Source organism: Polyodon spathula, chromosome 15, assembly GCF_017654505.1.
Source record: "Polyodon spathula isolate WHYD16114869_AA chromosome 15, ASM1765450v1, whole genome shotgun sequence".
In the NCBI taxonomy this organism is placed as follows: domain Eukaryota; kingdom Metazoa; phylum Chordata; class Actinopteri; order Acipenseriformes; family Polyodontidae; genus Polyodon; species Polyodon spathula.
The window spans coordinates 20,609,339-20,634,503 of record NC_054548.1 but is presented as its reverse complement, the minus strand read 5'-3'; the positions used below and the strand labels follow the sequence as shown (position 1 = coordinate 20,634,503).

The window sequence follows — 25,165 nt, the reverse complement described above, 5'->3', positions numbered from 1 at the left end:
AAAACCATGAGGGGGTTGCCCATACTGCAGAATTGCATATATTAGAGACAGATGCTCCCTGGAAGAAGCCCAAAGCTTGCCCGCTGTACTTTGACAGCTGGAGCAGATAGTCACTAACCCTGCTCCTTGTTCAGCTCGTGCCAACAGTGTCGATCTGGGGAAAGGTGACAGAGGGCTTTTACTACAAGATACTATTTGGTTATTAATAGTAGGGTTTTAACTTTGGAAAGTTACTTTTAGTTAAACAAGTGAGTTTTTAACCCTGTTAAGTTTCTTTTTTTCATTTAATTTTCATATTCGGTAATATTTTAAATTTAACACTCAGATTTTTAATATGGGTTACAAAAAGTCAAAAATATTTCTAAGACCAGGTTTCAACTTATGAGAGTGTTATAGAAGTGCATCAGTGTTCACTGTTGTTATGGAGACACTTATCAAGGGTCTATCCTGTTATAAAACAGCATCGTCACTCAGAATATTTATTTTGCATATTGAATAAGCTTGTGTTACAACTGGGCAAACACGTCTTACAATGCTCTGAGAGACCGATTTAGAAAATACTAGAATAAAATGTTCTGAAAATGGAACTCAATTAATTTTCATTGTCCAGAGCTTGTCTTTGGATTTTAAACCAGCAGTAGCAAGCAAGGATAATCATTAAAACCCATTTTCTTCTAGTCAGCTCCCTATAGGTTAAAAAGGTTGGGCCAAAAAAAAAAAAAAAAAAACAGAAAAGAAATTAGTTAATTCTCAGTGTTGCCTGATAGGCCAGCCTCAATGAAGTGACTTTATCCAGTTTTGTGCTATTAATATTAACAGTCTATAAACACTATTATATCCACTAAATGGTATCTAAATGACTGGTTTATCATCTGTCTTCCAGGCCTCATCACAGTTAATGAAAGCCCTGGGATTTCACACAAAGAACCTACTGCTTCAGAAATGAAATCACTTTTCTTACCATAGGGTGAAAATAACAGCTTTGTTTGAATGTATAATTCAAGGTGGTCAGCCTGGTCTTCAGAGAGAAAACCCTAATTAGGATGCTGAGAGGGTATGTGCCAGATTGAGTTTGCTTCAGCACTGCAGGCGTATTGCACTTCAATAACCAAGCAATCCTGAGAATGATGTTTAAGGTAGGAAATGGAATGGAAAGTGTTGTCTGGATCAAACTGAATGTACTCTGGGTCAGGTAAGGAGAGAACTATGCTGTAGGGCCATTCACGCTCAGGTGGACCAATCTGGGGAGGTGTTTGCAAAAAAGGCCCATTTTGATCACTTAATTTCGGGTACAAATAATTTTAGTATAATTTTAAGCTTGTATCAAGAAAAATATGAATTGATGTCAATCACTGACACAAAGCAAGTGAACACAATAAGTGCAGTGTTGCACTTGGTTAACGTAACGTAACTTAAGACCTGGTATGAATTAACATATATTCTATGGCTGCATCTAATGTAAGTGTGACTTAAGTAAAGACAGACCGACAGGTTCCTCCTCATTCTGAAACGGTCAATAACTACTACATTAGCAGACACCTAAAATATGTTCCTAAAATCTACGAAGGAGAGTTGTGTATTGCTAATTTAGATTTATTATGACGTTTAGAAAAAAATGGAAGCTGGTATCACGGATGCCGCTCTGTGTGGCTCACTTAACGTGCCCATTGTCAACACTCTAGAATATGCCATAACTGGTAGAATACATGTTACAATACTTTTACTAAAACACTTTGCAACAGCTCAAATATTTAGAGTTCATTCTTGAGACAAAGAATTATGGAATTACTTTTTTTCTACATTTTATTTTTCTACATCTCTGTAAATATAAATCAAAAACACATTTATGATGATTTTAGATCTGCAGTTGAGAAAAATGAACACAAACACAATTAGGTGTACAAACTATGGACAGTAAATCCCAGCTGGATTTCATTATACAGTGGCTGCATGTGAAAAATAATTTCAATGACGTGCAGGAGTCTAAGGGGATGGTTCTGAAAGGAGTCAACACTACTTTAATCTCTCTCCTGTGAGAAAATGACAGACTGCATCCGTGACGTCTTCCGACCATTTTGTCTGTGGGTATATGAGTGCAATGCTACATGAAGTGTGATTAAATATAATCACTGCGTGCATGTATATATTTCATTATAAACTCATTCATATGTTGATTTAATTAAAAGAAAGTAATGCCTCTTGAGATTGTATTTGGTTCTGGGAATGCTTCAGGTACTTATTTGGTGTGGTCAGCGATCCAGATAAGCTGCATACCTGTCGTTTTTACTCATTAACAAACCCCAAATATGTATTCAATTTAAATTAAATGTGTGAAAACATGCATAGCAATTTTGCTGCTGAGCTTGTCTGCTCCCCTCACCACGTCTTCAGTCACTAGGATACTGTACACAAGAAAAACCAACCCAACAAACATTATCCAATCTCTGGCTAGCCCTGTCTTTGCAGCCAATTACAGTAAGAATAACAAAAATCTGAACCACTAAAAAAAAAAAAAAAAAAAAAAAAAAAAAGGTGCTTATAATATTTAACAAACAGTTTCTATAACTTATTAACGCATCCTTTATTTTATTTGTCTTTACGGATTTATATCTAAGTTTTAACATGTTCACTGAGTTTAAGAATTTAAATGTTAAAACATAAGTAACGTAATTAATTTGTTGAGTCACTGTGATAGCTTTAAAAAAAAAGCACTGAGCCAATAAGGAACCTTGTAGATTCCCCCATTGTTTTTAATGATTATTTCAGCATTTAGTCAGCCCAGGAACTTCACAGGAGAAGAAAGAGCACACAAACCAAGCATTGGTGCGACTATACTGATGTTTATGTAAAAATTACATTTAAAACACAGCCTTTAGTGAGTAGTGGGTACATTGCTAGTAGGTATAATCACTTGGAAATTACATGTTTACTTAGCAAGTTCAGATGGAAGTGCTGAAGACATTATTCCTGCATTCATAATACTGGAGGACTGGGTTGAAATAAGGTTTTTGGCATTTTATTTTGATGCTTATTTGTTTTCATGCCATTTGAAAAAGAGATGTCCTCACAAATTGAAAGCATGCTTCATGTGTGGGGTTTGGCAGTCAAGCTACTAGACATCAGACTGAGATTCAGCACTTAATGAGCTAAACAGAAAGGAGAAACCTCTATGAGGATGTAAGAAAACTCCTTTCTACTGCAAACTGCAAACTAATTCTATCAATTACTCTTCAGCTCAAGGTACTACCTTGGATAAGGTTTTAAAAAGACAGCAAACTAACATGTCTACAAAATTAGTCCCTGATAAGTAACTGTAGTTACTTTACGAACAGAAACGGCTGTTGTATATATTGCTTCAGTTGTAATGAATGACTGATTCACACTATTTCAATGCAAAAGAAAAAGAGCGATCCATGAGCACACAATACAGTACTTGTTCAAGAGACACAGGATGAGTCTGTCACCCAAACAGGAGGGTCTCGTGCTCAAGACAGGCATACTGACTACAGGTCAGTGTTGAGGCTGATGGGACACTTACTGGACTGTTAAGAAATGAAAACTAAAGAATAGTTTACCTGTGCTGCTTCCCATCCCCACTGGCGGTACTTTGGGTCATGTGTGAACCTCCACATGTACCAGTACGTCTCGATTACCTCGGGGCGGAGAATGTAATACTTTTCATTCTGGCGGACTGCCACTGCCTCCAAACCACTGTCAAATTTGAAAGCCTCTGGGCCCAGCTTTAAAACTACCATGTCAAAAAAGAAAAACAGCAGTTTTATTTAGGTAAAAAAAAACAAAAAAACCAGAACTTCTTAATTTGATAGTTAAGACATGCATGTTAGTATGGAAGAGGAATAATGAAGGGTGACCAGCACACCTACGTTTGATTTTCTATCTGTGGTATATTTCTTTGTTACATTTTTATTATTATTATTACACCGTGTAACAATTTGTCTGTTATTTATTTTTTATTACTTGTACTCCTTTTTTGACACACCAGGTGCTTTCTTGAATAACAATTCTCTTTCTCTCCTGTTTTGTTACTTTCAGATACTGTAAAACTTACAGACATGTTCACAACCCATTCAATACAATCTCTATTTCTTACCTGTCCTGTCGTAAGATTCATGACAGGTGTGTGCTATCTCCGCCCCCAGCTGCAGGTAGTGCCCAGCTTTGTCCCCCTTTGACCCATCGGCCCCCAGGGCGAACATCCCACCAGCGAAACACGTAAGGTGACCCATCTTCCTCTCCAGGTGCCCATTCTTCCACTCCCCAATGAATGTCAGCCCCCCACTGGACTTTCTGATCAGGTGTTTCTCTATCGCCTGGAGGAGGGGTTACAGAAACTGAAACTCAATGTCAAATTGAAACAACATAACCTGCCTTGCCATGTAACATTTACAAAGTGAAGGCCTACTTAACGTGACCCATCATTGTAAAAACAGACAGATGCTGCTCAATTGCTCAGCCACAAATGTAAAACGTGTCACTTTGATGTGCCCGTTTTATTTTTTTTTAACTGTCTTAACAAACACATATTTTAACTGGTGATAGCAGATACAGTTTGTTTGTAAAACAACTGTTTAAAACCTTTTTTTCTTGGTCATGCCTGTAAATTTTCTTTTGTTTTGCAATGTACCAGATACTGCATTTTATTATTAGTATGGCTTATTGCACAGGGTCGCACAGGGCCATACTAAATGCAAATTAGCTTTCTTTTTCTTACAGACAAAGTCACAATAGAAAAGGTGGTTGACCTTGAGATTATGTCTGACAGTTTGAAAATGGAGAGAGCAGCATGGGACAAGGCGGATTCAGAGCTGATCTACTGTAGAAAGGAGAATGACTCAGAGCTGTTGGGTTGGAGCAAAACTAACAGAACAGCACAATATGCGTTGCTATTCCTCACAAAAGGTTACCATGCTAAAAGCATAGCAAAGCGTAAGAACATGAAAGCACGGTAAAATATAGGTAAGCATTGTAAAGAATAATGAGGTACGGTAAAGCATATTAATAAACATGGCAAACCAGGGTACACTAGGCATAGTATAACGACATAAAAATATGGTAAAACTATGTAGTGCAAAAATATCACGGTAAAATGTTAAGGGAAAGGCAGCTACATGATACAGAATGAAAAGTGTTAAGCATTTTAGTAATGCTTTATATGACAAATATAAAAAACAAAAAAATAAAACATAGCCTCCTCTCCACTGGAGAAGTTATTAACCTAAAAATGCATTCGACTGATTATAACAGACACTTCAGCTGGTATGAAGGAACTTTAAAATGGAATGAAATATATGCTTACCTCAATGGCATCATCGTACATATTCCTTGCTTCAATATCAGTTTTGTCAGACATTAGCCAGGCTTTTAACAAGTACTCATAGAAACTGTCGCCAAGTCCTCCCACAGATGTGTGATCTGTCAAAATAACATATAAAAAAAAACAATAGTATGTTTACTGCAGTCAGAAGAGAACAGGGGGCTTTATGCTTCAGAAGCTTTATCATCCCGTAAACATAAATTCACTGCACAAATATTTCAAACAGAAATGTTTCTGGGAGATTAGCCAGGTAGCTGAATGAAATTCATCCCTGCATTAACCCCTAACATCCTTTGCGTGGGGGGGGGGGGGGACCTAGAAAGAGTTCAATCCGATCTTGCTCCTAAAGCCTCTCTATCAACCACAAATCAAAAGCACAACAACTGAAACAAGCTATTACTGCCGCCTTACTTCTCTCTGCTGTGTGCCAATCAAAGCTGGTTAATTAGCAGCATGCTTATCACTTATTGAACAGAGAGAAACACTTTAAAACACAAACAGAATTAGCATACAATTTGCATCTATTTGCATTGTGATATAACAATTGTTCTTAACAATGCAGGATGTGCACATACTACAATGCTACAGTACTTTAGTTAATGTATGAGAATACTAATTTTCTCCTACAAATAGTCCCTTAAATTATTCGTTTTTATTATTATTATTATCTTTATTAGATTACATATAAATCCAACCACTAAACTGAATCAGCACGGTCTCTATTTCATTTAACTTCTAAAAAAAAAAAAAAAAAAAAAAAAAAAAATTGGTAACAATTCCTGTGCACACAGAATTAAAAAAAGTTCCCCACAGGTGCAGTAGTAACTCAGGCACCAGATGGAACAATTTACCATTGACAACAGTAACCTTATTGTTACTTAACATTGTATTACTTTAATAATGTTTTATTATTAGCAGGATACGTAATTTGTTTTTTTTAACAATTAGTAGAGACATGATTGTAGACATAAACATTCCAATAAAATATATTATTATCACTACTATATGTACAGCCAGCAAATACTATGAATGTAAGGGTTTGCAAATGAGGACAAATAATTTTCAAATAGGGAATGAGAGTTGTTCCCTAATCAATATTCTCAGTCATCAAAACTATCTAAGATCAATCAATAACAGTCTACTAGGAACACATCCTCACCAAAAACAAAAACCTCCAAATCTTTTCATAGGTTTCCATGTAATCCTGCTTTTCAGTCATTTTCTATGAATGAAAGTGTGAGCAGAGCTATGGCAGATCTACTCAAATCAAGATTAGAAGAGCAAGACCAGTCATCCAGAACATCAGCCTGATTGCAAGGTACAAGATTCCTGTCCATTGGAGGTTAGTGAACAGGTACAAGAGAAGACTTATCGTCCCAGTGAATCAATTAATACATCTTTTGGGGGAAACTATATTTTGTGTGTAAATTTGTCATTTTCTGTTTATTTTGTGGGATCAAAATAAGCCAATGTACTGAGTTTGAGGCACGATGTATATTGAGGCTTAAAATCAGTTCTACTTCTGCAGCACTGGAAGCAATTTGCTAAGAAGTTGTTGAGCTAAATCTGCTGTACAAGTAATAATAGGGCTGAAAAATACTTTTGAAGAAAATGTAAAACAAGGTTAGTTCAGCAATGGTACCTGTTAGGTTGTGTCATCAGGAGTTCCCTAATTTGTTTGATGGCACTGAGTGCAGATACAAGGCATGCTTATCTATAGCATTTACTTTTTGTAAATCAATGGGACATCTGTTTCTGAATGGCTCAGGTCAGGATGACACTGTTCAGCTGAACCAGTTCACAGTGCAATACTGTATGATTACCCAGGAACAATTTTAATATTATCTTTAGTATTTGTAAAGCAGGCACTGGGATTATCAACTTTCAATTTACTGCATTTTGAATATACTGTATAGGGACGGGATGATATAAAATTTGCACGGTATGATAACCTTTAAAAAAAAATACTGTGGTAACCTTAATATCACGGTAAACAGTACATCATGCACGTTATAAAATAAAGGCTTAAAATGAAGAAAGACTAATGTAAATTATTTAAATTACTGTAATTCATAAAAATAAAACCAACAAATGGAATGATTTAAACATTTGGTATTTAGTATTATACTATGCCAAATAACTTGGTACGTTTCTTTTTAAAAAAGACAATCAGGAAAAAAAAAAAAAAAAAAACTAAAGTTGTACAAGCTAAATGTTATACTACAACAGTATTAAGATCTATTATTTGCTCCAAATGACGTGGTGCTGTAGTTTGTTAAAACATTTTAACATATAAAATTAATTAATTAAATAAATACTCAATAGATAAATAAATAAATACTTTGTTTAGCTTGTGGTAAATAGAATTGGGAAATTGATAGTCTTATTGCTTAAAACATAAACATGTACCACAGGTTATTATTTAAGAGCAGCGATGAGTCGTTTTCAATAAAACCGGATAAATTAATAAAATTATATATATATATATATATATATATATATATATATAGATCCTCCAACTCTCAAGGTTCTTTGCCCCTTTAATTCAGGATCCAAGGCACAGAAATTTATTTTTTTAGTGCTTACGCACACTTGTAATAAACACAAACAGAAATAAACAAAACAAACACCTAGCTCTTCCTTGAGCACTAACTACTACACACAGGAACTTAACTAACACAGGACAGCTAAGCTGTTTACCTGTAACACACACTGACAACACAGAACACACAAAAAGGTTTTTTCACACTACCTTTTTTTTTTTTTTTTTTTTTTTTACTATGATTGAGCACACCTTCAGTCGGGCTCCCCACACACCAGCAGCCCTGAACAAACTGACTGCTTTCTTTAAATACCCTGCACCTGGCTCTAATTTATAATACACATCAGGTGCAAGGGGTATCTAATAATTAAACAATAAAACCATTAAACACCCAAATGTGCATTCTCACATGTTTCAGGCAGGGAAGGATTTTAACCCCCTCCCTGCCGTATATATATATATATATATATATATATATATATATATATATATATATATATATATATATATATATATATATATATATACACACACACACATATATACACATACATACTAGAACATATTATTGAATTTATAGCTACGACATTGCACAAGTAAGCTTCCAATGATTATTACACATGTGGAGTTTGTAAAAAAAAAAAGATTTATTCACTTACCTAAGAAAACTGTAATACTGTTATAACTTGATTAAACAAAACTATGTTGATAATAAGTAGGCTATCTTGCTGCAGTTGCGGGTTTGTGCTAATTTTAATTGAGACATTGGTCATGTTCTTATAGTGCAGATCTCCGTAGTTCCCTTTCAATTCGAATGACAACCATTACCGAACGGGAAGAGCCTCTCTGACCGTCAATCTCTGAGCAAATATACAAAAGTTGCCCTATCAGGGCCCTACTGTGAGGGGGGAAGTCCCACCCACATCATGTTGAAGAGGGACGTCCTCACAGTAGCACATCGCCATTTTCTCTCTCTCATCTCTCTGAGACAAGTCATAAATTGCTTCTGCGTAATCACGATCTCGAGTGTTGGTAACACTGCTCTCGCTACAATTCCCACGTCAGTTTTCTGGCTAGAGCTGTTTTGGACCCCTCTTCAGGGATTAGCGAGCGACCATTACTCTCTCACTACACGAGGCTTTGTGTAGTTGATACACCGTGTGAGAGCTGTTGTGGTGCTGTAAGGAGACCCTGCGGGCTCGAGGCGTCTTCCTCTACACCGATTTAATTGGTCACAGCGACCAACAACAAAAAAAAACAGCTCGGGCCTAGTGCCCCCTTCAATCCTCTGGCTTTCCTAGCACGGCTGCACTTGCCCTCTACGACCACGCCGATTGAATCGGCTGCATACCCCAGTATCGACCCTGATTTTTCCCACCGATCGCGAGGTTGAAGAACAGCGCCTAACCGATCCCAACAGTAAACAACTTCGGCGCAGGCTACAGCTCGGCCCCGACCATGCCTACCATCGGCACTTACCTTGGAACAGGTCCACTCGGCACCGACTGTCTCGGCATCGGCAGCGCTTTTCTTAGTGCCGTTCCTGGCACCAGCGAAACTCTTTGAGGCCGTCTACATCCCGGCACCGACCGTGCTACACGTCAGCATCGACCTCGTTGACGATCGACTCGACATCTGGTTCTTGGCACCGACCGCACGCATCTCGACACCGACCTCGGCACAGACATCGCTTGCCTCGACGCCGATCCCAGCACCGACTGATTAGGCACCGGTGAATTGTTTTAAGAACGTGTCTGCAGGCTGTAAACATGTCGGTGCAGTCAGCTGGGTCTTCAGCTGGCTTCCACCAGTGTGACCGATGCTCTGCTAAGTTGCCCAGGCAGGATGAACATGGATCCTGCGCCAGGTGTCTCGGGCCAGAACACGCGGCCAAGGCACTGGCAGGTGAGCTGGACTGCTCTCCATGTCAGAAGTTCTCGAGGAGAACAAAGCGACGGAGAGCAGCCCTATCCCCAACAGAGTCTCTCTCTCCTCAAGCCACGGGAGAATGAGATCGGTGGTCCAAGAGCCTCCGCAGAGGTCGTCCAGGAGGACCCCCCCCCCCCCCCGCTACAGTGACCAGGGAACTCTCCCGCACAACTGGGTCACCCACCACCACCAGTGCAGAGGCGCAGGCACCTCTCAGGGGAGGCGAGATGGTCATCGCCGAGGCAGTACCACTCAAGGGGACGTACGCCAGGGGACAGACGGTCGCTGCGCAGGCACCATTCCCCTTCCCCAGGGGACAGGAGGTCGCCATGCAGGCATTGCTCACCTTCCCCACGCAGGCGCAGACGGTCACCATCGCAGTCGCCTTGAAGGCAGCCAAGCTCGGCGCTTCGCAGAGCTGGCAGAGACTAAGGGCTCAGCAAACTATGCTGAAGACCCTATTAAAATCTCGGCAAGCTGTACTCTACCACCGGGCAGCCCCAGCCCCCACACTCTCGTTCCCCATCCCCTCAGCCTAGACCACCTAGCCCAGGCGAGCTGTCCTTCACAGTGTCCAGGTCGGACGTGTTGGACTCAGCCATCTCCGTCGGGCAGGCCACAGTGGGGAGCACCCTACCGCCCTTACCACACGTGTCCCAGAGGGAGGAGTTCCGGGCACTAATGCAGCGGGCAGCTGCAGCCACGGACGCCCCAGAGACGGCCGGCGGAACAGGAGGAAAAGGGGAACCGCTTCCTCCAGCAGAGAGGGCACCCACAGCACACCCTCCTCTTATGCCTGGACTTCCTGGATTTGGTGCACTCCTCCTGGGGCAACCCAGCGTCTGCACCTTCAGCCTCCAGAACAGCTAAGTCTCTGCTGAACACTGCATTAGCCCAAGAAGCGGGCATAGGTGCATTCCCCACCATCGTGGACACAGTCATTGTTCTACCTTCACCAAGGGGGACAAGGACCCAACCTGCCTGTCAAAGCCTTGCAGAACAACGGACGCGATGCTAAAGACAGCATACACATTGGCAGTGCTGTCCGTGCAAGCAACAAACGCCATGGCCATACTGGTACTCTACCAGAGCCTGTTGGCGGAGAGGCTGCATGACAAAGCCAATGGCAACGACCCATGGCAAGGCTGCACCCAGGACTCCTGGAATGCTATTGACTATGAGACAATTCCGCATAGGTCCGCCACCCTTGAAGGGTGTGCTCCTCACCACCGTTTAACCAGTGAGGGCGATACTCCTTCAACAGGAGATCGCCAATCTTCAAAACGCTGTATGCTTGGGAAGTCCAAACGATGTCCTCAGCAGCTTTTACTTCAGGTACTTCCTGGTGCCCAAAAGGGATGGCGGTTTCAGACTAATTATGGACCTCAGGGTCCCCAACTTGTTCCTCAAACAGAGGAAGTTCAACATGTTGACAGCAGAGCGTATCCTCCAGTCCGTCCAACTGGGCGACTGGTTCACACCGATCGACGTGCAAGACGCCTATTTTCACGTTCCAATCCGTCCCGCGCACAGAAAATATCTGCACTTCGCCTTTCAAGGCAACGCGTATGAATTCTGCGTGCTGCCATTTGGCCTCTCGCTGGCACCCCGCACATTTTCAAAGTGCATGGATGCAGCACTGGCTCCACTCAGGCTGCGGGGTATTCAGATCATTGGTTGGTTTGAGAGCAGTCAAAAGCACGCACAGAGGCGCACACAAAACAGGTCATAGAACATGTGGAAAAGTTAGGGCTCTCAATACATCAACAGAAGAGCAACTTCGTACTGTCTCAGTCCACAGTGTTCCTGGGGATCAAACTGAATTCTGTGAGCATGCTTGCCTCCCTGTCGGAAGACAGGATTCGGTCATTGGAGACCACACTCTCCCTATTCAGAGAGCATGCTCTCCTACAGGTCAAACTATATCAAAAAGCTTATTGGGACTGATGGCAGCTGCCTTGAGAATCCTTCCACTAGGGCTGCTGAGAATACGACCGCTTCAAGCCTGGGGTAAATACACTCAAGGTGCACCCGGTCCAAGATCGGTACCGGCTGGTGCGAGTGTCCGGACAATGCAGGAACACACTGCAGTGGCTCCATCCCAGCAATCTGCGCCTTGGATCTCCCCTCGGATCCCCTCACAGAAGGGAAGTAATCATTACAGACGCCTCCAGTCTGGGCTGGTGAGCGGTCTGGAACGAGAGAGGAATAAGAGGTCAGTGGAAGGGACATTGGCAGCAAGCGCACATAAACGTGTAAGAGCTGCAAGCAGTGAGCCTGGCGTTATCACATTTTCGCCAGCAATTAGCGTACAAACATGTGCTGGTCTGGATGGACAACACCACTGTGGTAGCCTACATAAATTACCAAGACGGCCTGCGCTCGCCGGGCCTTCACCATGCAGTGCACAGACTCCTGTCCTGGACGCACAGAAACTTGCGTTCCATCAGGGCAGTTTACCTCCCCGGTGTGGACAACAAGGCAGCAGACCTCCTGTCTAGAGGAGCTCCAGACAGCTCGGAATGGAGGCTGCATCCTCAAGTGGTGGAGCAGATTTGGGAGAGGTTTCGACCGGCACTAGTCAACCTCTTTGCCACAGATGAGTCCACTCATAGCCCCCTATGGTTCTCCATGGAGAGAGACGGGGGCCCCCTGGGAGTAGACACGCTAGCTCACCCCTGGCCACAGGGGCTCTTGTATGCGTTCCCTCTGCTACCATTAATACCCCTGACACTAGAGAGGATCAGGGTGGAGAGAGCACAGGTTCTGCTGGTTGCACCCCGATGGCCGAGACACCCCTGGTTTGCTCTCCTCTCCGACATGTTGTCGGATCAGCTGTGGCAGCTTCCGCTGCGCAAGGACCTCCTGAGCCAAGCGGAGGAGCCATTACGGCACCCGAACCCAGCCCAGCTCCAACTCTGGGTCTGGCCGTTGAACGGAGTTCAACGTTCAACGAAGTCTATTCAGACGAGGTTTGCCAGATGCAGTACTAGAAACACTACAGTCTGCTAGGGTGCCGAGCACTAGAGCCCAGTACTCATATAAATGGAAAGACTGGTGCCCAGTGACTTGACGGATTGAGACTATATTAACTTTCTTACAACACCTGTTTGACGCAGGAAAATCAGCGTCCACTTTGAAGATATACCTGGCAGCAATATCAGTAATATCAGTGTGCCATGACAAAACTGACTCTGTGTCCCCTGAGGCACATTTCGTGGCAGTGCAATTTCTTAAAGGGGCTCGGAGGCTTCGTCCTCCCATGAAAAGTATGGTCCCCAAGTGGGATCTAGAACTGGTACTGCGAGCCCTTATGGGTCACCCTTTTGAGCCCATGGCGTCAGCAGAACCGTGCCCTGTTTCATTGAAAGCGGCATTTTTAATAGCCATTTATGTCTGCCAGACAAGTAAGTGAGCTTCATGCACTGTCCATCGATGTATGGTTTTCACTGGAAGTGACTCGCGGGTAACATTAAGAACAAATCCATCGTTTTTGCCAAAGGTGGTATCCTCATTCCATATTAACCAATCAGTGGTTTTGGAAACTTTCAGACCTACCCCGGACGAGTCAGAGGAGGGCCACAGACAACATACACTATGCACAGTTCGGGCTCTGCGCTGTTATTTGGATAGGAGGGCGTCCTGGAGACAGTCCGACCAACTGTTTGTCTGCTACGGGTCCCACTCTAGAGGTCAGGTCCTATCGAAGCAACGTCTAGCGCACTGGGTGAGAGATGCAATATGCTTGGCGTATGAACAGACGGACTCCCCGTTACCAGGGGCCAGGCAACTTCGTGGGCTTTCCTTCATGGCGCCTCCTTAGATAAGTTATGCAATGCTGCTACATGGACAGGTAGTCAGACATTTGTGCGTTTTTACCGCCTTGATGTGACAAACCGAACGAGACCCTCCACCCTTAGGCGTCATGTGGGCTCTGTTGCCATGGGGGTGTACTGTTGGTAATCTGGAGCCACGACAGCTTTCCCATTCGGTAATGGTTGTCATTCGAATTGAAAGGAAACGTTAGGTTATTACCATAACCCTGATTCCCTGAAAAGAGAATGACAACCATTACCCTTTGAGGTTGTACCGCCAGCTGACCTCTCTTTTTGAAAGAAAATGGCGATGTGCTACTGTGAGGATGCCGCTCTTCAACTGGAGGTGAGCGGGACTTCCGCCCTCTCACAGCAGGGCCCTGATAGGGTAGCTTTTGTATATTTGCACAGAGATTGGGATATTATGACTAATCAGTATAGATGTTCAGTGTAAAAAGATGCTGACCTCCCGAGTAGTAATGACATTATGATGACTTTTGCTACTGCGACTGCTGTGAAAGTGAGTGTTATATAAGGTTACATAGATCCGAAAATGAGGTGCTTTGTAATTTAAATGGTTTTCTTTCCAGGAGTGTTTGGTAAGCGCTAATAGCTATTGATTAAATATCCCTTGGCAATTTTTACCAGCAGAAACCTAATCTTGAATTTCAATAATCCTTTTTTCTTGGGTGAGCCAGAGCCAGATGTAAGTAACACTGTCGTTAACAAAGTATTTTTGCTGTTTAAAATGAAAGACAAGGATCACTGGCTAGGGGTCTAGGATGATTCTGCTAATTCTGGGTTGTGGAGGTATTATAATAAGAATGTATGTTTAATATATACTCCCCATTCAAATGCTTCAGAGCAAAAGAGGCCAAGGCAGAATTACTGCTTTATAGTTCATATTTTAATACTGGACATAGTATCAGATTATTTGTAAATCCGTTCAGGCCGTCTGCTTCACATTAGAAAACTAATCTTGAAAGAGTGTTTTTAAGCAGCATGAAAATGGATCTACCATGTTTTCCAGAAGTCCATAGTCCGAGACTTGGAATCTTCCCCTCCCCTTCCGTCCTGTCTGGAGCAAGCTGTTATACCACAGCTTTTTCCTTTGAACAATTTTATTATTTAAATGTCTTTCAAGAATTAAGAATCAATAGCACAAAACACAGTATGCGTGAACTGCTTCCTTAAACATAAAAGCCATTTCACAGACCACAAAGAGTACAGCCACTGCTGTTTTACTTCTTGTTGTACACTTGTATGCATGCTGGTTTTTATTATGTTATAATGGCTTTGCTGCATTCTGGTGTGTATCCTTTATCCTCTCGAAGGAATACTCTACCATCAACAAATGATAAAACAACGGAAATTTCACATTTCGTAGTTCTTTTCAAATTGGTCATGATCTAGTCTAGTAGCTGAACCCATGTGGTATAATAATCTCCTATGTGCACTAGAGATGCTACAGTGATATGGGGAATGATGAGCCCTTAAAATAGATAGTACAGTTTATTTGCAGGCATAACATCTTATAGTAACGATACTGTAGCGATCTCAGTGGTGGCATTAGGTAAACGGATTATGCAATAAAACTGCCATGCTAATGTCTAATTTTTTGTATTAATTTATTTTATTTTTTTATTCAGCACTGCATTACTCTCTGAATCTGACACTACTCCATTGCGTGTCTATAATGCTAATTATTACTTTGTGTTTTGTTGCTGGGATAAATCTAATTTAATTTCCGTAACCCCTGCTGTTTACGACATATTCAAAAGGCCCTTTCTTTGTTTTTTTTTTTTTTAAGTTCATTATCACTTAATGGTACACCTTAAGGACAGCCGATACTTTGCGTATGAAAAACGTTTCATCCTGTCAAATAGTCTTCTTTAAAGCACCAACAGATAAGAGATTACTATCTTTAAAATTCATTCTTTACATGTAATTTTCATTTTGCAAAACACAAAGGAGGCAAAGCCCCTAACCATTACAACAACAGCTTAAAAATGCATTAGCTATGGCTGTGTAATGGAGTAAAGAAGAGAGCTCACTGTCCTTTGCAAATGATCTACGTGGGATAAAACTGGACGGTTATTTATAGGTGACAGGCTCCACAGGCTCCAAACAAAGTCAATGAAGACATTTGGAACTGTAAGAAAATTCCAAAACCATTCATTTTCAGGGCTGAATTCAATACCAAATTACGTATTCTTTTCAAATTCTGAAAGACTGAACGGCATCTTAGAACAAGAAAATAACGGTGTTGTATTTTTTTGGAGAGGGGTAATAGGCGCTTTTTGAGCACTCTAGTATGAACAATTAAAAAAAATGTGTCTTCCTCTAATCATTTAAGATTGTTTAATCGTGCAATGTACTATCCCCACGACAGACACATTAAAGAAATGAGGAGCAACATGAAGTCCATTAGTGTCAAAAGAAAACAGCTGCTGATGTGAGCTTAGTTGTCTACGGGCCGTACCTCGCCACAGCTTCCAGTAAAAGAAAGAGTGCTCACACTACAGGATTAGAAACTAATCAGCCAGGACTGCTGATTACAATAAGTGTGACTAGAACAGTAATAAGCTGATTATCTGAAATCAGAGAGAATAAGAATCATAGGGCTCTTCTGATGTTGTAAAGAGGACCACTTTAGGGTTATTGTAGGATTCATGCCAAACTAAAAAAAAAACTGAAATAAAAAAAGGGGGCAATAGCGAGTGTTTTGTTATCTCTCAATAGCATAATCTTCTTGCAAGTCCTGTTATTATTATTATTATTATTATTATTATTAATAATAATAATAATAATAATAATAATAATAAGTTTAGATTTTGTTTCTGCAGTCTACTCTCTCACCCCGTTTATCCTGATACCACAATGTAGAATTAAACTTCAGCTGGGATTAGCATGTAAATAGACTTCACCAGTCAAAGTTAAAATTCAATATGGAAAAAAACGAAACATATACAGGAAAAGGACCTCGGATACTGTTACTGTGTTTAATGAAAGGTTAAAGTGTGCTTTTTAAAGCTTTGGTTATTACCCCATTTAGATTATAATAACAGACTCAAACCTTCAGGCTCCGTGACACGGAGATATTAACGACAAGTCCTTTTTTATTTTCTATTACACAAGTAATATTACAGTTACTAGGAAACTGCACAAGTAAAAAAACACCCAATAAAATCACTGGTTAGCCCTGCTGTCTTTGCAGCCAATCATAGTAAGAATAAGAAAATGAAAGCGAGTTAGGTTGTAGCGTAAACACCACCCCCCCACCACCACAAACTACAGCCATCACAGACCATGTTTTGTTTTCTCTTCTGCATTAAGTTTTATAAGGAATAATTAATATCAGCATGGTAAACAAGACATTAATTATCTGCCTTTTTAATAAGCCTTTCTCTTTACTGCTTTAAACATATGTTCTAAGTTTTTAAGCACTGTAGAAATACATTTCTAAAACTGCATTTACTTGTTTGCACTGAAAACAATAAACCTTAATAATTCAGTTTACCTTAAACAAAAATGAATGAAAAAAGAATAATCATATAAGCTATACTCACACTTTTAAATCTTCTTAATTCATACCAGAAAGTCGTTGTGTGATTAAATATTCTGTGCTTTGCTTCTAATCTCCTAAACTCATTCCCAGCACACGCCACCACTGTTTGCAAGCAACGTCAATGAAATCACCTGCAAATTCAGTGTAAAACTAGGCACTAAAGTCTCAAATTGAAAATTGCCTACAGTAAAACAGCAGATATATCAGACTGATATGACAGAAGGACTGACCGATAGCAAAAAAAAAAAAGAAAGCATGGAATAACTTAACGCCACTTAATATACCAAAAAGAAAATAATTTATTATTGATGGAGAGAAAAACACATTAATATGCTGTGAAGCGTCAACCTAGAACAGTATATTATAAACCTACACAAAAGGGAAATACATAAATATAATGTTTCTGTGTAAGAGGAAAGATAAAAAAAAGAAAAAATACACTGCCTGAAATCTAATGAAGTGAAGCACAATCTCACAAATTAGACTTAATAAAAGTGCAAATGCAATGAAAGTGAAAAATATTGTTTCTGTTTTGCAAACAAATAAAAATCCAATCCTAAATGTATTATTTAAGAAGTGTGTGTGTATATATGTATATATATATATATATATATATATATATATATATATATATATATCATACACACACACACACACAGTTCTGACAATGTCTAAATCAGATTTGCAGTGTGTTATTTTCAGGTACGGCTTAAAAAAACAAAAAAAACACACAAATTAATTTTATTTCTGATTCTAAACCTCTTTTCGACAATAGGAAAACCCATCAAATCGCAATTGACTGCACATGTACCAAAATCTGACAGCGTACAACTTTCTGGCTTCTATCAAAGTGAAAAACAATGACCATGAACTTGAAGCTCATCTATATCTATCTATCTTCAGATATTTTTCAATCATTATTCCAATTTCAAAAGAAAAGAAATGAAGATAGTGACAGACAAGTTGAAAAAGGTATGCAAATTGAATAATCTAGCTAGAAAAAATATATCGAAATAATTTATTTGGCATTTTTATTTTGTTACTATTTGTGCATTTTTCCTGAGGGATCTCAGACAACGTCCATCAGGTAAACTGTTCCTCCACTACTACCACCAGTTAAATGAAAATGTATTTGAGTTTGTTTCAAGGACTCAGACGTGGACCCTGATGACTCGGACTTGACTACAAGTCTAATTTTATATATATATTAATGCAGCTCATGGCAAGCATGTTTCAAGATAAAACGCTTGTTCCTACAGCTAGAACTACCTGCCTGTTACAATGTGGGCAGCACAGAAAACTAAACCAGGAAAGAATGGAAGACCCCACATAATCATACTAATGTGATACAGGTCAAGTGGAAAAAAGGTCAACCTCTTGCAGACAACAGTGGGGTAGCTTGCTTAAAACAGTGATATCTTTTAATACAGGTAAATGGTCAACTTCCAGCAATGGCCAAATAACCCACAAAGCATTTCTATAAGATATTTTATTTATTGAATTTTATAAGCACAGTTTAACACCTGCCTTAAAATCATCGTTTTTTTTTTTTTTTTTTTTTGTGGAATGGCAGTAATCCCTTCCAGGCAGTTTCCAGGTTGGAGTGAATGATTATACTTTTAATCAGCTGATAATCAAGTATAAAATAAGAGTAGAAGTAATTAAAAGTGCAGCTTTCAGTTTATCCTCCTGCTGTAACACTGGTGAGTTCGCTACAGAATGTATCCAGGTATATGTTAATTAAGATGCAGTCCTTCATTACACTATAACAAGTATCTGTAAATGCTGTTAAGTGTTTTGTAGCCAGTAATTGCCACTGATTGCTAAAATCATCTTATAGCAATGTACTGTAATTTGCATAGTTTTTCAAAGGGCTTTATTATGTGCTTGAAATCGTAAAACATAGAAAAATATTTTGTGTCTGCAGTGTTCATTAAACTAACCCCAGACTTCTCTGTTTTGATGTCAGGTACAATAGCAGCCCATGCCTAATAACCATTTAACCCATTGCATTCTTTTTTTGTGGATTTTTGAAGCCACACAAAATACTTTCAGTGCGGGCACACAAAAGGCAAGAGCCCTTGAACTTGAGCTAATCATCCATTAGTTTGGGCTTATTTGCAATATTAAGCATTTCATATTGTAAATGTTTATTTTAAGCACAAAGATGACATTTTCTGTTAATTTTATGTTACCATGGAAAAAAATATATAAGAAAATAGTGCTAATCAAAACAAACACTAATTACTTATGTCATGTAAGTTTAATTAAAAAAAAAAAGTTTAAACTTAAAAAGGGTCCATATACAATTAAATCTTAACATTCTGTTAATAAAAAAAAGACGTTTAAAATGACAGCTTGATTTTTCACTCTGTCTACTATGGGAATCGAATGTTTGGCAACTTCTTGTTTTTCAATAGATAGCTTTTTTAAACATGGGGTGTATTTTATAATTTGCTGGATCACCATGTTTGCCTCCATCAACATCATGTCACAAAGAAAATGCAGCCGACAAGCTGTAGTTACTATAATGAGTATTTATTATGTCTACATGTTTTCTGCAGAGAATATGGCTTTCCAACATCTTGTACCCACTTGATCCATAATCAGGGGTTCAACCAATAAGCGCAGCTGTTGATTGTCACGTGGTAAAAGTCATTAAAAAAAACTGAGAAATGGGGTGCGTCCACGGAGATCATTCTTAGAAGATCATTGGCAAAACTGGTCAGATTCTGCACAGAATGCACCCATGGTGTCTTCAGTTATGTAGCAACGGGGGTGCATTGAGAAACTGATTGATCTCTATGAGAAATATCCATGTTTATAAAATACAAAAATGAAAGAGTATCATTATAAAAATGAAACTACCGCTGAGATTAACATGTCAGGTGATGTTTTCATATTTAGATGTGAAAAGCCCAGGCTGAACTGACCTACCGGTCAATCTCTAATATTAATAAATACATTTAAAAAAAGGCATAGTCCGTCCCTTGCTAAACCAGACATGTCAGGAGGCAGACAGGTTGTCCAAAAAAATCAGGTGTACTGTTTAAAAAACACACACATAAGTGCTACATTTATTTGAAATAAGAATATTGTTGCCACGAAAAATAAGTGTGTTTTCACTGGCCTTAGTACATAAACTAAAATAAATATCTATCGCTATAGCGCACTTTTTTTATACTTCAGCATATAGGCTACCGGTAACACAAAATACATTGTGATGCTTTGTTCACGTTACTGTACAATGTGAAAAAAGATGATTTAAAACTGAAACTAAATGGTTTTAGCACATTTTTTATTTTATTTTTTTTACTGTAGTCCTACTTCGCACACAATTAACAGATATTTAACACTGACACACTATAGTGTTGTGTGAAAATAAAGCAGACTCAAACAAGCAGGGACTTCATTTTTCGAAATTCACGGTTTATTAATTTTTAGCAATAAACAGAACTGCTGTCAGCCACGGTACACGCCAAAATAATAAACCCCATTAACTAGTATTTCTCTTAATTTGTTTTCAGTTATTCTCTGTCTCAGTCGTTTCCACTACACTTCTCATACAAAGAAGGTACACCGATCTGATATAATTTTCGGTTGGTATATGCTACTGTGGTCCATATGCTGTGTGTGCATGTGTGTAAAACCCACACCCCCATTTACATTAACTGTTTTTCAAAGCAACAATGCACAAGCACATAAAACCGCCAGTCGTCTTCCTGCCATTCTCTCACTGGACGACAAAAATCGCCCCGTGTATGGCAAGAAGGTTCTCACGATAAATCACTGACGACAAAAATCGCCCTGTGTATGGTGGCCTTAACAGCTTAAACGGGGGACTGAGTAAAAGCGGAAAACTGCCAATTAACAGAAATTTTTTCACCTCTGGACATTTGTTTAGTGCAGTTCAAAAGTAAGGTTACCTTACTCTTCGAAGCCCTTCTAGAATGGTTTCATTTTTCAAACTGGCAATCATGTTTAGTTAGTTGAAAAGATTATTAAAATACTCACGTTGCCCCCAGCGCCCTGTTCTTGGATTCAGGTAATTTGGATATAGACCGTTTGGCCTGTCCATTTTCTGTAGCTGCTTTCGAATGTGCATGACCTAATTGGCATTAAAGGAAATGAAAATCAATTAGGGTGCTAAGTGGCAATGTATTACCAGAATTAGCTGTGCAAGATGTTACACAGCTGTAGGTTCTTCACAGATGTTATACTGTTATTGAGCAGCCATTAGTAATCATGTGGCAACTCCATTTCAGTTTCTCCAATCCTGCCAGTTACTGCAGAGTGATAGATCTGTATGTATTTGACCAGTCGGCACTAAATTTGCACAAAAAAAACCCACAATCAAACTCTGTTTCTGAGACTGATTGTCAATGTGCTAATGTAATCCATTTTCTAGTCACAGTCATTGCCTACAGGAATTTGTTTCACTGGTCTGAAGTTAATTGTACAATTCAAAATTCTGTATGTAGTCTGAATAGTAGGGAACACTTTATTTTTACCTTTTAGTATAAACAAAAACTGCCAGTATGACCGTATCATAATTCTAGTAGAAACGTATGTCATTTGTTGAAGGTTTCTTTTAGTATTTCTATAAAACTAAGCACTGTTGTGTGTTTAACAGTTATGAATGATTTGTCATGACAGTAACCTAAAAACACATCTTTGTTTAGCTAATGCACTGTTATGGAGTGTTGAACAAAGCACTGACAAAGCTCTTCTGTGGGTTGCCCCTGTACTCTGGAATTCACAGCCCCTGTCTGTTTTTTTTGAATGGCAGGATGGTGTGAAGTGGGCAGATGTGAACAATATTCCATGTGCTCCTGTACCGCAACACTACTTTGCTGTCTACCCTTCTAAAAGCTTACCACAGTAAAAGCATAGCAAAGTGTAATAAAGCACACTGAAAGCATGGTGAAGCATGGTAAGCACTGTAAAGCCCAGAGGTATGGAAAAGCTTAATAAACACGGGAAAAGCATAATATAACCATGGGATAAGCATGGTGAAACTGAAGAAATACCATGCAAAAATACATAATAAACTTTTATAAGGGTAGCTTAAAACACTGCCTACCTCTTGCTGCGCCACAGTAAAAAAATAAATAAAACAAAAGTAACTTTCAAATCTGCTGCAACCTTTTCTGTAGCATCTTGCATGTTTACAACTCTTGTACAAAATCACAATGCGTGACCAAAAAACGGCAGTGTGTTTTCTGTACAGACAACACTTTTATTCTTCTTCTTTGCATTTCAACAAGATGGGGCAACTTAAAAGGTGCTTTGATAGTGTTAATGATTTGATGAGGAGCACAATGACCACATCTTGTATTTGATATATTTGAGAAGCTTATACAGTATTATTCTCAACATAATACATCTCTATCCAAGAGTCTAGTTAAGTAAATCAAAGACAAATCCTTTTTTTTTTTTTTTTTTGCTTCTAGTAAAGTTGATAAATGTTTTCAACATTTTCAAGAGAGTGCCTTCGATATTCACTTCTTCTTGACCTTTGCTAAATAGAAATATGGTAGAAGCAATTGATTTTATGCCTTTAAGCATCTATTACTATGACAGCAGTTATGCGGAAGTGTAAACCAGTTCTGCTGTGTTTTTTCTTTCTTTAAGAATATAACACCATTAATCTTTACAGGAGGTTTTTTTTTTTTTTAGACCGAGTAATTTCTTAGTTCTTCTTGGTGCAAACTTAGGAATTACAGATATATACTATGCCTTGTATGTGAGTTAGTGAACACTGAAAAGCAAAAGGGACAGTGCTGGATAATTTCAATACATAATATAATTTTTCTTGGCAAAACGCATTAGAAATGTAAATATTTCACTCACTTTATTGTAGTAGGCAGGATTCCCTGTTAGGTAGCTCATGTGAACAAACTCCATGTGCAGAGTGCCAAACTCAGACAGGATACTACTGCCTGCAGAAGCCCAGCCCCAGTTCCGCCCAACACCACTGCGAAGAGGAGGGAGACAGTTATTCCAGCTGCAAGCAGGCAGCCAGCACCAGCTGAACACTTTTCACATGTACTGTATACAATGATGGCTTCCATTTTTTGTTTTTATCTGTAGGGTAAAACAGCAAGCACACCCATGGTCATTTATTGAATAAATTAATCTTTTGCTGTTACTGCAGCAGTGTGTTTCATTTTAAAATACAGGTAATGCATTACATGTGATGGGACCATGGAAATGTAAGCCACCACAACAGCTACAGCAGGTGCAATAAAACAGCCAAAACAAATTAAACACTTCAAGAGCAGCATGACACTGCTCCAAAATGAAACATAATGTCATGGTTACCAAAACATCTTGAACACTGTCTTACAAAACAGTCATACAGTGATACTGCTGAAACTGGTATTACTTTATCATTGCTACATGTCTTACCACTGAGTGTTTATAGTTATGGATGACTTTTTGAAAGCAGTCTGTGTTTTCTTTTAAAATATTGTATAGATAATCTCATATATAAGCATTTTATTTCTAACAAAACAAAACAAAACCCCAAGCATATCATTACAGATACCAAGCCATTGCCTACAACCATACTTTTTATTTAAGTTGGTATCCATATGCTACTTGTGGGACACCGAACATCCTACAGCAAGAAAGCAGTCAGTGCTTTTTTTTTTTTTTCTGGGACGCTTCAAAAACAGCCAAAAATACCTTAAAACCCAAAGCTGATTTTTCACATGCATTTTGCAATTAGGTTTTATGGTTTCAGTTGAAATTGGATGAACACTTCTGCTGATTTTGTTAGATTTGTATAAATGACACTCCAATAATTGCAATTATGTACTGCATATCAAAAAGATACCGTTGGCTTCAGACAGCACAGGGTCATCAAGACTTACAAATGCAATCTTACAAGTTGAAAGTCTGGTTTAAGCAACTCTGGTTTAAGAGGACAGAATGATTGTGATTACAAGAAACACACTTGAATGGGACTGTCTTAGTTTGATCTGAAGAGCACTTCTTCATAATAGAGCCAGCAGGGATGACTTCAAAGCAGTTTGCCAAGCCATTTGCCATTGTCAAATGCCTTACTCCAGACATGAAGTCTTTTGCTATGAATAAGAATCACAGTGAACCTGACAATGAAGGAGCAAAATAATTGCAGCATGGTCCCAAATGGATTCAAGAAACGGAATCAAGTGGAGCTCTACAATCTGTGATTACTTTCACCAGCCGAGGACAATGATTGTACATTCTCAAAGCGAGATTACTATAAAAAGGATACTGAGGTGTGCTGTGCACTTTTGGCAAAATAATAACCCAGTAAATGTCAAACACATTATTACTGCTTATTACTCACTGCAACATGGTTGTATAAGATTAAATAATCAACTTATTCTGCACCCAGTCCTATTTTTATTGATCATGTGTCAGCAATCATCAGGCCCATGCTGAATCTGTGTTGAACTAGTTGATATTAATGGGTTTGCATCCATGGTTGCATGCATATCTTGGCCTTACAGACTTCACTTAATTAGAACTCCTGTAGAAGGTCTGCTTATCTAGAACAGATTTAGGTAGTTCAGAACATACAACGGAACATAACAAATCTAATATTTATCTGTGAGCTTCCAGAATGCTTTCATTTAATCTGGTCTTAAAATTGTGGTTTGAATAACTGGTTAATACAGGGGCTGGATTATCAGCCCTCTAACAAAGTAATCAAATGTGAAACTGACATGCAACAAGGAAATTCACATGTTAGGATGTCATTAGCAAAACCATTCAAATCAGTCAAGTGAAGTATAGACTCTTTAACACTAGAAGGACCGGAGATGTACTCATACCTAGAAGCCCTACAGCAGTCTTTCTGACGGCTGCATTCAAAACACTGCAAACAGTATAACGAAAGGAGAAACTGTCGGATGTAATTCTTTTTTTTAATTTTTTTTATTGAGTACACCACAAAACATCTGAACAACCGAAGCATGCACCCC

The 25,165-nt window shown here is 39.2% G+C and overlaps 1 protein-coding gene across 2 annotated transcripts in view; it reads right to left on the bottom strand.

Annotated features, from left to right (window-relative positions):
* Nucleotides 1-25,165, bottom strand: part of LOC121327889 (mannosyl-oligosaccharide 1,2-alpha-mannosidase IB-like) — a 109,624-nt gene that overhangs the window by 6,710 nt on the left and 77,749 nt on the right. For both annotated transcript variants that reach the window (XM_041272198.1, XM_041272199.1), the window contains exons 8-12: nucleotides 23,043-23,166; nucleotides 21,204-21,297; nucleotides 5,318-5,433; nucleotides 4,112-4,331; nucleotides 3,576-3,748 (exon numbers count right to left, since the gene is read on the bottom strand). In XM_041272198.1, the coding sequence (XP_041128132.1) occupies nucleotides 3,576-3,748; nucleotides 4,112-4,331; nucleotides 5,318-5,433; nucleotides 21,204-21,297; nucleotides 23,043-23,166 (727 nt within the window). The remainder of the gene's footprint in view (nucleotides 1-3,575; nucleotides 3,749-4,111; nucleotides 4,332-5,317; nucleotides 5,434-21,203; nucleotides 21,298-23,042; nucleotides 23,167-25,165) is intronic.